This window comes from Rana temporaria, chromosome 1 (genome assembly GCF_905171775.1).
Source record: "Rana temporaria chromosome 1, aRanTem1.1, whole genome shotgun sequence".
NCBI lineage: Eukaryota > Metazoa > Chordata > Amphibia > Anura > Ranidae > Rana > Rana temporaria.
In genome coordinates this window covers 451528887-451543210 of record NC_053489.1, presented here as the reverse complement: position 1 = coordinate 451543210, position 14324 = coordinate 451528887, and the positions used below count along the sequence as shown (strand labels likewise).

Genomic DNA, 14324 nt, shown 5'->3' with positions numbered 1-14324 from the left:
GGTGCTGCGTTCCTGGCTATGGTGGGTGCTGCGTTCCTGGCTATGGTGGGTGCTGCGTTCCTGGCTATGGTGGGTGCGGCGTTCCTGGCTATGGTGGGTGCGGCGTTCCTGGCTATGGTGGGTGCGGCGTTCCTGGCTATGGTGGGTGCGGCGTTCCTGGCTATGTTCCTAGCAATGGTGGTTGCTGCGTTCCTGGCAGTATTCCTGGCAATTTAGGGTGCTATGTTCCTGGCCGTGTTAGGTGCTGCATTCCTGGCTGTGTTCCTGGCAATGGTGGGTGCTGCGTTTCTGGCAATGGTGGGTGCTGTGTTCCTGGCAATGGTGGGTGCTGCGTTCCTGGCTGTGTCCCTGGCAATTGTGGGTGCTGTGTTCCTGGCAGTGGTGGGTGCTGCAGATGGGCACTTGTGAGGCTGCAGATGGGCACTGACCCTTATTTTGCTTTACAGTTCTTTATTTAAAATGTATTTATTTTTCTGAAACTTCCCTCTTAAAGTGAAGGTGCATCTTATACACCGATAAATACGATATAGCCAAATAACACGCCTGAGCTCATCTCTTCACCACACACAGCCACAAAGGCAAGAGAATTCTTGTTGGGCAGTGTATTAGTGCTCTGACGAACACACTTAGACCGAATTTTAATGGTTTAAAGAATGTCAGGCAAAATGGTCAGCCCTGGAGCATGTTCACTTCATCAAATCTGGCCCTCTTTGAAAAAAGTTTGGACACCCCTGCATTATGGTCAGCTGACTTTAAGGGGTTTATTTACTAAAGCTGGAGAGTGTAAAATCAGGCTCAGTTCTACAAAGAAATCAGTTTCAAGGTAGTATTGCCAAAGATTAACCACTTAAGACCCGGACCATTATGCAGGAAAAAGGACCTGGCCAGTTTTTCCAATTCGGCACTGCGTCACTTTAACTGACAATTGCGCAGTCGTGCGACGTGGCTCCCAAACAAAATTGGCGTCCTTTTTTTCCCATAAATAGAGCTTTCTTTTGGTGGTATTTAATCACCTCGGTTTTTATTTTTTGCGCTATAAACAAAAATAGAGCGACAATTTCGAAAAACATTCAATATTTTTTACTATAATAAAATAACCCCCAAAAAATATATATATAAACATTTTTTTTCCTCAGTTTAAGCCGATACGTATTCTTCTACATATTTTTGGTAAAAAATAAAAATAAAAAAATAATAATAATAATAATAATAATAATAATAATAAGCGTTTGATTGGTTTGTGCAAAAGTTATAGCGTTTACAAAAATAGGGGATAGTTTTTGGCATTTTTATGATTTTTTTATTTTTTTTTTATTAGTAATGGCGACAATCAGCGATTTTTTCCGTGACTGCGACATAATGGCAGACACATCGGACACTTTTGGGACCATTGTCATTTTCACAGTGAAAAGTGCTATAAAAATGCACTGATTACTGTGAAAATGACAGTGAATGGGTTAACAACTAGGGGGCGCTAAGTGGTTAAGTGTGCCCTAAGGGAGTGATTCTTACTGTAGGGGGCGTGGCTGTAGGTGTGACATCACTGATCGTCGTTCCCTATATCAGGGAATAGACGATCAGTGACACTGCCACACAAAAGAACAGGGAAAGTGTGTTTACAAACACACACCTCTCCCCGTTCAGCTCCTGTGACTGATCGCAGGACACCGGCGGCGATCGGGTTCACGAGCGCTGTCACGGAGCTTTGGACAGGGTCGCGGGCGGTGCATGCGACCCACGGCTGGGCTCTTAAAGGCGACGTACCTGTGCTCTGCCGACGTATATCGGCGTTTGGCGGTCCTTAAGTGGTTAATTGAACAAGCTGAGGTTAGAAGCCGATTGGTTTCTATGCAGAAGTGAGCCTAATTTTGCACTCTCCAGCTTTAGTAAAATAAAATAAGTGTATTTCCATTTTGCAGTCAAAATTAAGAAAACACTAATAGCAAAAAGTAAAAAATATTGCTTTTTTTTAGGGCTGTGGAAATTAACTTAATTCCTCGATTAATCTTTAATTTTTTTGATCGATCAAAATTCTTTTGATTGGCACTCGCCTCTCCGTCGGCTTCCGGGCCTTTAGGGAGTTCCGTCGGAGATCGGGTGACGTCACAGACACCAGCGGGGCTTGCCGTGTCCATCTGAAGGGCTCCTTTGCTGTGCCTTCATATCTGCATGCCGGCGGGACCTTAACATCTGCCACACACATGGGCTGTTATACTTCCCTCTATCACCCTGGGATTCTACAGCCATCCACTGGGAGTTGTGATAGTTCCCTTCACGGGACATCTACATGCCGACGGACTGATGTTAACCCCTCCTCATCTGCATTCAGCAGTGGTATTGTTCTACACCAGGGATATGCAATTGGCGGACCTCCAGCTGTTTCAAAACTACAAGTCCCATCATGCCTCTGCCTCTGGGTGTCATGCTTGTGGCTGTTAGTCTTGCTATGCTTCATGGGAATCGTAGTTCTGCAACAGCTGGAGGTCCGCTTATTGCATATCCCCGTTCTACACATTTTCATACCAGTATCATACTTAGCTACATGTTTTTATGACTGCTTTTGCTACCGTTTGGTATTACTAGCACCATTTTTACAATTTATGTAGCTACATCGATTTTATCTCCAGTGCAATATTTATTTTGTTACCTACTTGAAGACTATAAAAGTTTTAATGCTATTCTCATCGAGCGCTGCCTTTGTGCGTTTTTTGTACCCCTCTATCCATTTTTTCAGTGGTTGGTAGCTGCACTGGGAATCAGCCTGCAAGAAGATCAGCTAAAAGTAGTTAGATCTGTATGGGCGTTATAATTAATCGAAATTAGTCAATCGATTAATCGAACACGGAAATTTGAAACAGTAACAGCCCTAAATTTTTTCAAAATGGTCAGTCTTTTTTTGTTTACAGCGCAAAAAATAAGAACCGCAGAGGTGATCAAATACCACCAAAAGAAAGCTCTATTGGTAGATTTTGCTTTCTTACCTTGTGGTTTCCTCTGAAGCTCAATGGCAGACATAAGTTACATTTTTCACAATGCTCAAACTGTTCTTTTGGGCCAATCCTAATGGATAAACAAAGAGAGTTAATCTGTTTGAGAATAAAAAAAAAAGTCACAGCGAGAGTGAGTGCAGTGCATGTCAAAGTGGCAGGTGAGACCTCTAGTATTTTATTGCTGTATTAAGCAGTATGCACTTCTGATCTGACAGCCAACAATCAAAATATATGGTTCTTTAACCCTTTCCACCCCACTATCTGTATATAAACGTTGTCCTGTGCTGGAGATGGATTTAATAACAACATTTTCTGCTTTTAGTGCTACCAAACACTTACCAGCAACTGATGGCTCTCAATCCCAGCGATCCCTGACAGCTCAGATCCCCAATTAGCATGGTCCCTGAACATGCGATCGCTAGGTCAGCTAGGGAATAGTGATCACATGTAGGCTGGAGGTTCTACTGAAAGCTTTTAACCTGCAGATGAACATTGTTGCCTTCAGGGTACAGTGTTCACCTGCAGTGCCATATGTTTAAAGCAGAACTAAAGTCTTTATAAGAAACACTGCTGGCAGGTAGGCTTTTATAGTGTTACAAAATAGACTGTCTCTTTTGAAACAAAGGCTTCCTCTTCTGTCCGTCAGTAATGTTTCTTCTGCACACTTGCCGCACATGTGCAGATCAGTATACATTTTCAGCATACCTTGGTGCCAGGATAAATCAACTCCAGCATCTATCCTGGCCTGGCCAAACAAGAAGGTCATAGAAGCCAAACTTGGAAGCAGGCCATGGAAAAAATAGTCAGCTATGTTGACGCTCAAGAGATTCCTTAGGCAATAAATATGATAATTTACATATATATATATATATATATATATATATATATAATTTTTGTCATGTTAAGTAATGAACGTTGGCGCCAATTTGACTTGAGCGTTTAAAAATCAATGACCCCTGGGCACTGAGGGGTTAAGTACTGCATGTAGGAGGTCTAAGTACAGGGAGTGCAGAATTATTAGGCAAGTTGTATTTTTGAGGATTAATTTTATTATTGAACAACAACCATGTTCTCAATGAACCCAAAAAACTCATTAATATCAAATCTGAAAAATTTTTGGAAGTAGTTTTTAGTTTGTTTTTAGTTTTAGCTATTTTAGGGGGATATCTGTGTGTGCAGGTGACTATTACTGTGCATAATTATTAGGCAACTTAACAAAAAAAATATATATACCCATTTCAATTATTTATTTTTACCAGTGAAACCAATATAACATCTCAACATTCACCACTATACATTTCTGACATTCAAAAACAAAACAAAAACAAATCAGTGACCAATATAGCCACCTTTCTTTGCAAGGACACTCAAAAGCCTGCCATCCATGGATTCTGTCAGTGTTTTGATCTGTTCACCATCAACATTTCGTGCAGCAGCAACCGCAGCCTCCCAGACACTGTTCAGAGAGGTGTACTGTTTTCCCTCCTTGTAAATCTCACATTTGATGATGGACCACAGGTTCTCAATGGGGTTCAGATCAGGTGAACAAGGAGGCCATGTCATTCGTTTTTCTTCTTTTATACCCTTTCTTGCCAGCCACGCTGTGGAGTACTTGGACGCGTGTGATGGAGCATTGTCCTGCATGAAAATCATGTTTTTCTTGAAGGATGCAGACTTCTTCCTGTACCACTGCTTGAAGAAGGTGTCTTCCAGAAACTGGCAGTAGGACTGGGAGTTGAGCTTGACTCCATCCTCAACCCGAAAAGGCCCCACAAGCTCATCTTTGATGATACCAGCCCAAACCAGTACTCCGCCACCACCTTGCTGGCGTCTGAGTCGGACTGGAGCTCTCTGCCCTTTACCAATCCAGCCACGGGCCCATCCATCTGGCCCATCAAGACTCACTCTCATTTCATCAGTCCATAAAACCTTAGAAAAATCAGTCGAGATATTTCTTGGCCCAGTCTTGACGTTTCAGCTTGTGTGTCTTGTTCAGTGGTGGTCGTCTTTCAGCCTTTCTTACCTTGGCCATGTCTCTGAGTATTGCACACCTTGTGCTTTTGGGCACTCCAGTGATGTTGCAGCTCTGAAATATGGCCAAACTGGTGGCAAGTGGCATCTTGGCAGCTGCACGCTTGACTTTTCTCAGTTCATGGGCAGTTATTTTGCGCCTTGGTTTTTCCACACGCTTCTTGCGACCCTGTTGACTATTTTGAATGAAACTCTTGATTGTTCGATGATCACGCTTCAGAAGCTTTACTTTTTTTAGAGTGCTGCATCCCTCTGCAAGATATCTCACTATTTTTGACTTTTCTGAGCCTGTCAAGTCCTTCTTTTGACCCATTTTGCCAAAGGAAAGGAAGTTGCCTAATAATTATGCACACCTGATATAGGGTGTTGATGTCATTAGACCACACACCTTCTCATTACAGATATGTACATCACCTAATATGCTTAATTGGTAGTAGGCTTTCGAGCCTATACAGCTTGGAGTAAGACAACATGCATAAAGAGGATGATGTGGTCAAAATACTCATTTGCCTAATAATTCTGCACTCCCTGTAGTAATAATCTGGATCAACCCTTCGGTCAGTCAGCCTTAGTAGCCTAAAGCCGAGTGCATCATAGCAACAATGTTAGTGGCCATAGTGCTCCTCCTTGGCTGTTTTCGTGGTGAACAGTTCTCCATCAGGTCCACTCTGATGACTGGTGGGAGGAGCCATTTCTTCCCATTTATAATTTAATTATAAACATACAGAATTGGCTACTTCTGCCAGCCATCAGAGAGGACTTGACGGGGAATGGCAAAATCCAACCATGCTGGCTCTGCCCCCATGCCCCTCAGCTTCTCCTCCTCCCAGACCACCAGCAGTCAGAGTAGCTCTGATTGGGAATTGCAACACTCAACCATGCTGGCTCTCCCCCATAGCCCCATGTCCAATTAAATTGCACAAGGGCAGAAATGCCTCTTCTGACAAGTCAAATGCCACAAAACAGGAACATTGGGGACAAGACTGCACAAATCCCTTCCATGCTGTACAGAAACCTTGGGCACAATCCAATAAAAGGTAAGCTAGCTCTCTTTACAACAGTGCCTCCCACAGGCTGTCAGTGAAATATTATTCTGAAAAGGAAAATGTTGATACTTTGTGTTTTTACTATTACTTTACATTCACATTATAGTTTACGATTGCAATTTTAAAAACAAAAAACGGCAGACATACCTGCAAATACCACATCCATCACAGTGATACTGCTTCTTGTCTTTGTCAAAAAGATGACATATATCGCAGTAATAGTCTCCAAAAACATGGTTACAATGCTCACAACTTTTTTGAGCCTGAAGAGAAAACAAATATGAAAACAAATCAATGCCTGTCATATTGTGCAGGATACAGGAACAGGAAAAAGACTGACAGCCTGGGACCATCTAAATTCATTACTTTAGGGTGCTACCTCTAAAACACATATGCCATACTTTCTATACCATGGAGCTTGTTTACTAGGAGCGTGGCACACACTGTTAGCAGGAGGAACACTTGGGAGTCCATGCCTGTGTATTATTTATACTATTATTAAAGACAATTCTGACATGAAAGAAAATACAAAACTGCTGCAGGAATAGAGTGCCTATACCTACCTACAGCAAACCTTAAACCTTAAAAGGTTATATGCTAGGATGTTAGGCAAATCTATGGAATATCCTGGTGATGCTAAAACTTAACCTCCCCCTTCCTCCTTGCAACCAGTCCACCTTAGGTCTGACATCACATCCTGTCTTGTGTTCCACAGTGGCTCTCCTCACTTCCTGTAATATTGAACTTGGTTTTGTCACCGACAACGCGCTGTTTGCTGTCACAAGTGGCTCTTCTGGTGAATGGCTTCTATCCAATGTGGTATGGCTGCAAATAAGCTCTTTGAATTTATATTTCTGTGAGTTTTCAATTGGCTTTTAAATCATAATAAACCTATTGATGCTGCACTTAGCTGGTGCCCCCTTATGTTAGTTTTTGTAATTCCAGGCATCCATACCCATCTCAGATGGAGCTGCCTACTGAAGTACAACACTCTTCTTATTGGATTTGTATGAACATTTTATGAACTACTTATGCTTTACAAGTGTATCTTCGCATTTATCTAGAGGCCAACCTATTTGGATGGTGCATTAGCATTTGTTAAAATAAATTATAATACAGTAGGGCAGAAAGTACAATTCAACACATGAGGAATCAGAGGGCCCTGCTCCTTAGAGCTTTCAATATAGGAGGGAGGGTCAAGTCATATTGTGCAGGATACAGGAACGGTCACAGAAAAAGACTGATAGCTTGGGTAATGACTATGGGGGATGAGCTGATGAAGAAAATAAAAGAACAGTTGTTAGGTGGAGGCAGGGTAGGCTTCTCAGAAGAGAAACGTTTTCAGGAATCGCCTAAAAGTAGATAGATTTGGAGATAGTCTGACAGATTGGGGTAGGGGTATTCCAGAGGATGGGAGAGGCTCGGGAGAAGTCCTGGAGGCAAATATTGTAGGAGGTGATGAGGGAGCTAGAGAGCAGGAGGTCTTGGGAAGAACGAAGAGGACGATTAGGTTGGTATTTTATCATCATCATCTCCATGCTGGATTTTTCATATACTTCTATGAACCCAAAAGGGATAGACTGACAACAGACTGTCATAAAGCCAAAACCTGAATCTTATGGCCTGTGGGGAATAGGGGCAAGCCTGCTTCTTTGGGAAGAAGAATTCCCCTTAAAGTGGTTGTAAAGTCAGAAGGTTTTATCTTAATGCATTCTATTCATTAAGTTAAAAATGCAGCAGTTCCCCCTCAGCTCTCCCAAAACTTACCTGAGGTCCCCCTCTGTCCACGAGGGCGTCAGCCTTCCTAATTCTCCTTCTTGATGGGCTAAGACATAGCAGCAGTGCCACTGGCTCCCACTGCTGTCAAAGTCAGCTAGCCAATCAGGGAAAAAAGGGGGTGGGGCTCTGTGTCCGAATAAACACAGTGAGCTGAGAGACTCAGTTTGGGTGCCCCCATAGAAAGCTGCTTACTGTGATGACACTGAATGGGAGGGAGAGGCCAGGATCACAGAAGAGGGACCCAAGAAGAGGAGGGTCTGGGCTGCTCTGTGCAAAACCAACAGCATTAATCAGGCAAGTATAACATGTGTGTTACAATGACTTTAAAGGGTCTACGAGGACTAAAGGTGAAAGACAGAAACTGAGTCGATCAGTGTCCAATGATAGCAGTGCTATTTGCCAATTTAGTCTTGCTATGTACTGATAAAATAACACTACCAAACTGATAATTTACTAGTCATTTTCTTTTCAGTATTGCATGAAATCAGAGGCAAAATCTCTGCTGTCCCGTTTCATAGGATCAGTCCTCTTTAGCCCCACCATCTCCTTCATTCCCAGATTGTTGTATCTATTTAAGGCTAAGGCCCCGTACACACGACCGAGTTTCTCGGCAGAATTCAGCCAGAAACTCGATCGGAGCTGGATTCTACCGAGAAACTCGGTCGTGTGTACACTTTTCAGCGAGGAAGCCGACGAGGAACTCGTCGGGCCAAATAGAGAACATGTTCTCTATTTCCTCGTTGTTCAATGAGGAAAGTCAGCCCGCCAAGATCCTCGGCGGCTTCAACACTGAACTCGACGAGGAACTCGATGTGTTTGGCACGTCGAGTTCCTCGGACGTGTGTACGGGGCCTGACTGTTCACAGCCGTCACCCACTTCTATTTTTGGAAAGAAAGGAAAATCAGGGGAGGACTTGCATAGGAAAGAAACAGTCTCTATAAAATAACAAAACATCTTTCCATACAACAGCAGGGTCCACCAAGCATTATTTCTAGCAGCTGTGGGACCAGAAGCTGTAAGGCCTGTTTCACACGGACTTCAGCTTGTATAAGAAGTGTGAATAGCAAGTTTTTACAAAGCATTTGCAGAGCTTTCAACAAGCTCTGTTGAAACTTTTAAAGTGCCATTCAGCTCCAGTTTGTAAATGCTGAACACAGATCCTAATGAGAGTGTTGATTGTCACTTTAAGCAAGCTGCTAGCAGGCTTTCAACAAGCTTCAAACAAGAAGTGCTTAAAATGGCAATCAGCACTCCAATCAGGATCTGTGTTCAACATTTACAAACTGGGAGCTGAATGGTACTTTTAAAGGTGGAAGTCCATGCAAAAAACTAAAATCCCTGCATCTATAGCCATCAACATTGTAACACTAACCTATCTAGCCCTGTAAAAATAAAATTGGTATACATACCTTTTCTGCAAGCGATCAGACCCGATCTCCAGCGGCGGAAGCTCTGCAGAGGACACGACCGACAATGGCTGTAAAATGAATGGGAAGTGACGTCACCCATATAGTTACTATGGGGCTTCCGTTGACGGACATCTGCACCCGCCCACACAGCGAAGCCGCGGCGGACAGCTCAGCGTGGAATCAGAGCTTCCATCACTGGAGATCAGGTCGGATCGCCTGTAGAAAATGTACACCGATTTTTTTTCTTTTCAGGACTACATAGGTGTTAGAATGTTGGTGGCTATAGACGCGGGGATTCTAGTTTTTGCATGGACTTCCACTCTAACAATGCCTGCTGAAAGCTCTGCAAATGCTTTGTGGAAGCTTGCTGTTCACACTGCTCTTATACAAGATAAAGTCTGTGTCTAAGTCTAAGGCACCATGCACACGAGACGCTGGTAAACGCGTGTTCAGAGGCAGTTGGACAGCTTTTTCAACTGCCCCTGAACACATTCAATGTTATCCTATGTGTCCATGCACACAGTCCCGTTTATTGCGGTTTTTAGGCAGTTGAGTTTAACCCCGTTTTTCCAGAAGCAAAAAAATGGGTTCAGACGCAAAACACGGTTCCAGCGTTTTGCCGCGATTTTGTTTATAGACGTTTTTAAAGGTGACCAATTTTTTTACATTAGAAATCTCAAAAATTATAGCAAATGATGAAAAAAACATTAAAAAAATAAACTGTAATTGCTTGCATTGCATTGTGGACAATCCACAACTTGTGGCAGGTGACGTGGCAAGTGGACAATCCACAACTTGTGGCAGGTGACCTGGCCAGGTGACGTGGCAGGTGACATTGCCTGGTGACGTGGCAAGTGGACAATCCATAACTTGTGGCAAGTGATGTGCCAGGTGATGTGGCAAGTGAACAATCCACAACTTGTGGCAGGTGATGTGGCAAGTTGACAATCCGCAGCTTGTGGCAGGTGATGTGGCAAGTGACACGCTAAATACAAGTACACTGCTGCTCTCTCAGCTGCTACTCACTCTGGTCTCACAAAATGGCTGAAATAGTTAAATAATACTGTTTTTTGAGCTTAGGGAGGGTCTTATGATGTTTCTTAACTAAACGCTTATAAACGCAAACACAGTAAAATGGGCATTTTTAAAACGCCGGTTTTAGCCTTTAAAAACGTGTGTTTAGCAGAGTTTACACCGGCGTCCCGTGTGCATGGGGACTAAGGCTCATATCACATTGGCAAATCTGCCACAAGGAACACTATCAGCAGCAGAATTATTTCCCTGTGGCTGTTACTTTACCCAATGGCAGTCACTCCCTTGCTGGCTCTCCAATGGGACACAAATGGAAAATTAAAGCCCAAGAGGGGATTTCATCATTCCTTACTCGAGACCTTTGGCTTTCATTACACTTACCGAGACACTAGCCCTGGTGATTGATTTGTTCTATTCAGGCGTTTTATTACTCTGGGTGAGGTCACACACACTTTTACCACGGTATATAATGAAGTCATACTCTGCTATTGGGGTGAAGCATGTTTACATGAACATAGTTGTCACACATGGTTGGAGAGCTCCATTAGGGCCGATTATCGTCACAATTTCTGCACTCAGGATGCATTTCTACATGCGTGTTTACACACACACACATTTGATGACTTCTGGTTTGTTTTTGATGCATTTTTCCCCCCCATCTCAATTGAGGATATGTAAAAAATGGGGTTACTAATGCGCAAACCACACAGGGGTGTAATGATAAGCTCACAGAAGCAGCAGCCACCACTAGGGGGTGTTCACACACTAAAAGTAATTTATAGAGAAGGGTGAGGTGGCGCTTGCTAAAATTAATCTGATCATAAACAAAAAAAATGTTCCTGTGCAAATAATTTATTTGCACAGGAACATTTTTTGTTAGTTTATCATCAGATTAATTTTAGCAAGCGCCACCTCACACCCTCTTTTTAAATTCAGGATATGTGCCTTGTACTATCACAAAAAGCATTTGATGGGAGTATAGAGATTATGACTCGGGTTTGTTTATCATGTCCAATAAAGTTCATCAGCAAGAAATTAGGGGAAGAAATAAAGTAGGAAAATAGAAGGCTGTTAAAGAATTCCATGAAAGCACCCATTCTGCAATTGTAAAAGGGGAAATCCAGGCAAACGCCTAAATGCACAGTTTAAATATATTAACCATGGGGGTTATTAACAAAGGCAGATCCACTTTGCACTACAAGTGCAAAACTACAAGTGCAAAGTGCACTTGAAATTGCACTTGGAAGTGCAGTCGCTGTAAATCTGAAATGAGGGGAAGCTCTGCTGATTATCATCCAATCATGTGCACGCTAAAATGCTGTTTATTTTCCTTGCATGTCCCCCTTGGATCTACAGCGACTGCACTTCCAAGTGCACTTTGCACTTGTAGTGCAAAGTGGATTTGCCTTTTGTAAATGACCCCCCCATGTGTCTAGTGTTGGCATGCCAAAAGATTTGTTTTTGTTAACCACTTAACGACCCGCCCATAGACAAAATACGTCTACAGGGCGGTTCGTTAACTCTGGGAGGACGTCCTCCCAGAATCGTGCTCCCGCGCGCCCCCTGGGGCGTGCACACGGGAGTGTTCGTGACCGTCAGGTCCAGAGGACTCGGCGCATCATGCTAAATCGCCGCTGATAGCGACCGTTTACCACGTGATTGCTCCGTCCAATGACGGAGCGATCACATGTAAACAAACCGGCGTCATTTGATGACGCCGGTTCCTCGCTCCTCTCTCTGTACCGATTGGTACAGTGTGAGAGGAGAGAGCGGGTGTCAGCAGCGCTGTGGGCTGGATCTGTGACTATTGCAGTCACAAATCCAGCCATCCCCGCGCAATACTCTGCAAAAAAAAAAAAAAACACTTAACCACTTCCCGCCGGCCGTCATATGACGTCCTTGACTTTGTGCAGGGATATCTGAATGATGCGTGCAGCTACAGGCATCATTCATATATTATCTTTTTCAGCCGGCAATTCTCTACACCATAAGAGCGATCATGGCGGCTGTTCCACCTCTTGATCGTTCTTACGGGAGGCGAAAGGGGACATTCCCCCTCCCTTCGCCCTCCGGTGCTTCTTCCGACTCACCGCTACGATCAAAGCCAGGATCGTTTTTATTTTATTTCAGGCTTCCCAGCCTAGAGGTGAGATGTGGGGTCTTATTGACCCCATATCTCACTGTAAAGAGGACCTGTCATGCTATATTCCTATTACAAGGGATGTTTACATTCCTTGTAATAGGAATAAAAGTGATCAAAACATTTTTAAAGCGCCCCTGTTCCCGTGTGCTCGTATACAGAAACGAACGCACACGCAAGTCCCGCCCACATATGAAAATGGTGTTCAAACCACACATGTGAGGTATCGCTGCGATTGTTAGAGCGAGAGCAATAATTTTGGCCCTAGATCTCTTCTCCAACTAAAGATGATGTAACCAGTAAAAATATTTAAAGCGTCACCTATGGGGGTTTTTAAAGTAGCGAAGTTTGGCGACATTCCACAAGCGTGTGCAATTTTGAAGGGTGACATGTTGGGTATCTATTTACTCGGCGTAACCTCATCTTTCATATTATGCAAAAACATTTGGCTAAATTTAATGTTTTTTGTTTTGTTTTGTTTTTTTTAAAAAGCACAAAACCGTTTTATTTTGCAAAAAAAGAAAAATTGCTGTGCAAATACCCTGCTTGATAAAAAGTTGCAACAACCCCCACTGTATTCTCTAGGGTCTTTGCTAAAAAAGCATATATAATGTTTTGGGGTTCTATGTAATTTTCTAGCAAATAAATTATGATTTTTACATGTAGGAGAGAAATGTCAGAATTGGCCTGGGTGCTCCAGAACGCCTGAAGGTGCTCCCTGCATGTTGGGCCTTTGTATGTGGCCACGCTGTGTAAAAGTCTCACACATGTGGTATCGCCATACTCGGGAGGAATAGCAGAATGTGTTTTGGGGTGTATTTTGTGTTATGCATATGCTGTGTGTGAGAAATAACCTGCTAATATAACATTTTTGTGGGGAAAAAAAATGACAACTTCAAAAAACTCACCATGCCTCTTTCTAAATACCTTGGAATGTCTGCTTTCCAAAAAAGGGTCATTTGGGGGGTATTTATACTTTTCTGGCATGTTAGGGTCAGTACTTCAGGTGTGATCAATTTTCAGATATTGGCACCATAGCTTGTGGACGCTATAACTTTCACAAAGACCAAATAATATCCACCAATTTGTACTTATTTTTTACCAAATATATGTAGCAGTATAAATTTTGGCCAAAATTTATGAAGAAAAATTACAAAATTTGCTAAATTTTATAACAGAAACAAAGAAAAATATTTTTTTTTACAGAATTTTCAGTATTTTTTCTTTTATAGCGCAAAAAATAAAAAACCCAACGGTGATTAAATACCACCAAAAGAAAGCTCCATTTGTGGAAAAAAAAAAAAAAGGGACAAAAATGTCATTTGGGTACAGTGTTGTATGACTGGGTAATTGTCATTCAAAATGTGAGAGCACCGAAAGCTGAAAATTGGCCTGGTTATTAAGGTGGTTTAAGTGCCCAGTGGTCAAGTGGTTAAACTACCTTTGCAACTCACCTCTAGTAGTCAGGAACATAACGATTACCTGATTTACAGGAAATAATCATGTCATCAGCCTGGCTGTGTAGTGCGAAAGATGTGTGTGGATCACAAGTTTGGCCCAACAGAATTAAAATCCTTTGGCAGGTAAAGCAGTACATATGTGTTGCTTAATGAGAGTATGAATTTAAAGTTATTCTAAATGATTTTTTTTTTTTTTTTTTTATTGCAAATGTCAGATATTCTGGTACTTTGCTGAAAAAAAAAAAAAACTAAACTACATTGTTCGTAAAGCTGTATTGATTGAGAACAGACAGAGCACAAGATGATCAGCCACATGACTAGAAGTCAAGTGATTCTCCAAATAACATGTAATGACTAGGCTGAAACTTGCTGGATCATGTATTGTTTACACAAGTTTATATCACTATGTCACTAGCGTATTACCCAAATAGTCTGA

General features: G+C 42.4%; 1 protein-coding gene across 1 annotated transcript in view; it reads right to left on the bottom strand.

The window, feature by feature from the left end:
- Positions 1 to 14324, bottom strand: part of RCHY1 (ring finger and CHY zinc finger domain containing 1) — a 51400-nt gene that overhangs the window by 24221 nt on the left and 12855 nt on the right. The window contains exons 3-4 of the mRNA XM_040327714.1: positions 6215 to 6330; positions 2982 to 3060 (exon numbers count right to left, since the gene is read on the bottom strand). Coding sequence (XP_040183648.1) covers positions 2982 to 3060; positions 6215 to 6330 — 195 coding nt within the window. The remainder of the gene's footprint in view (positions 1 to 2981; positions 3061 to 6214; positions 6331 to 14324) is intronic.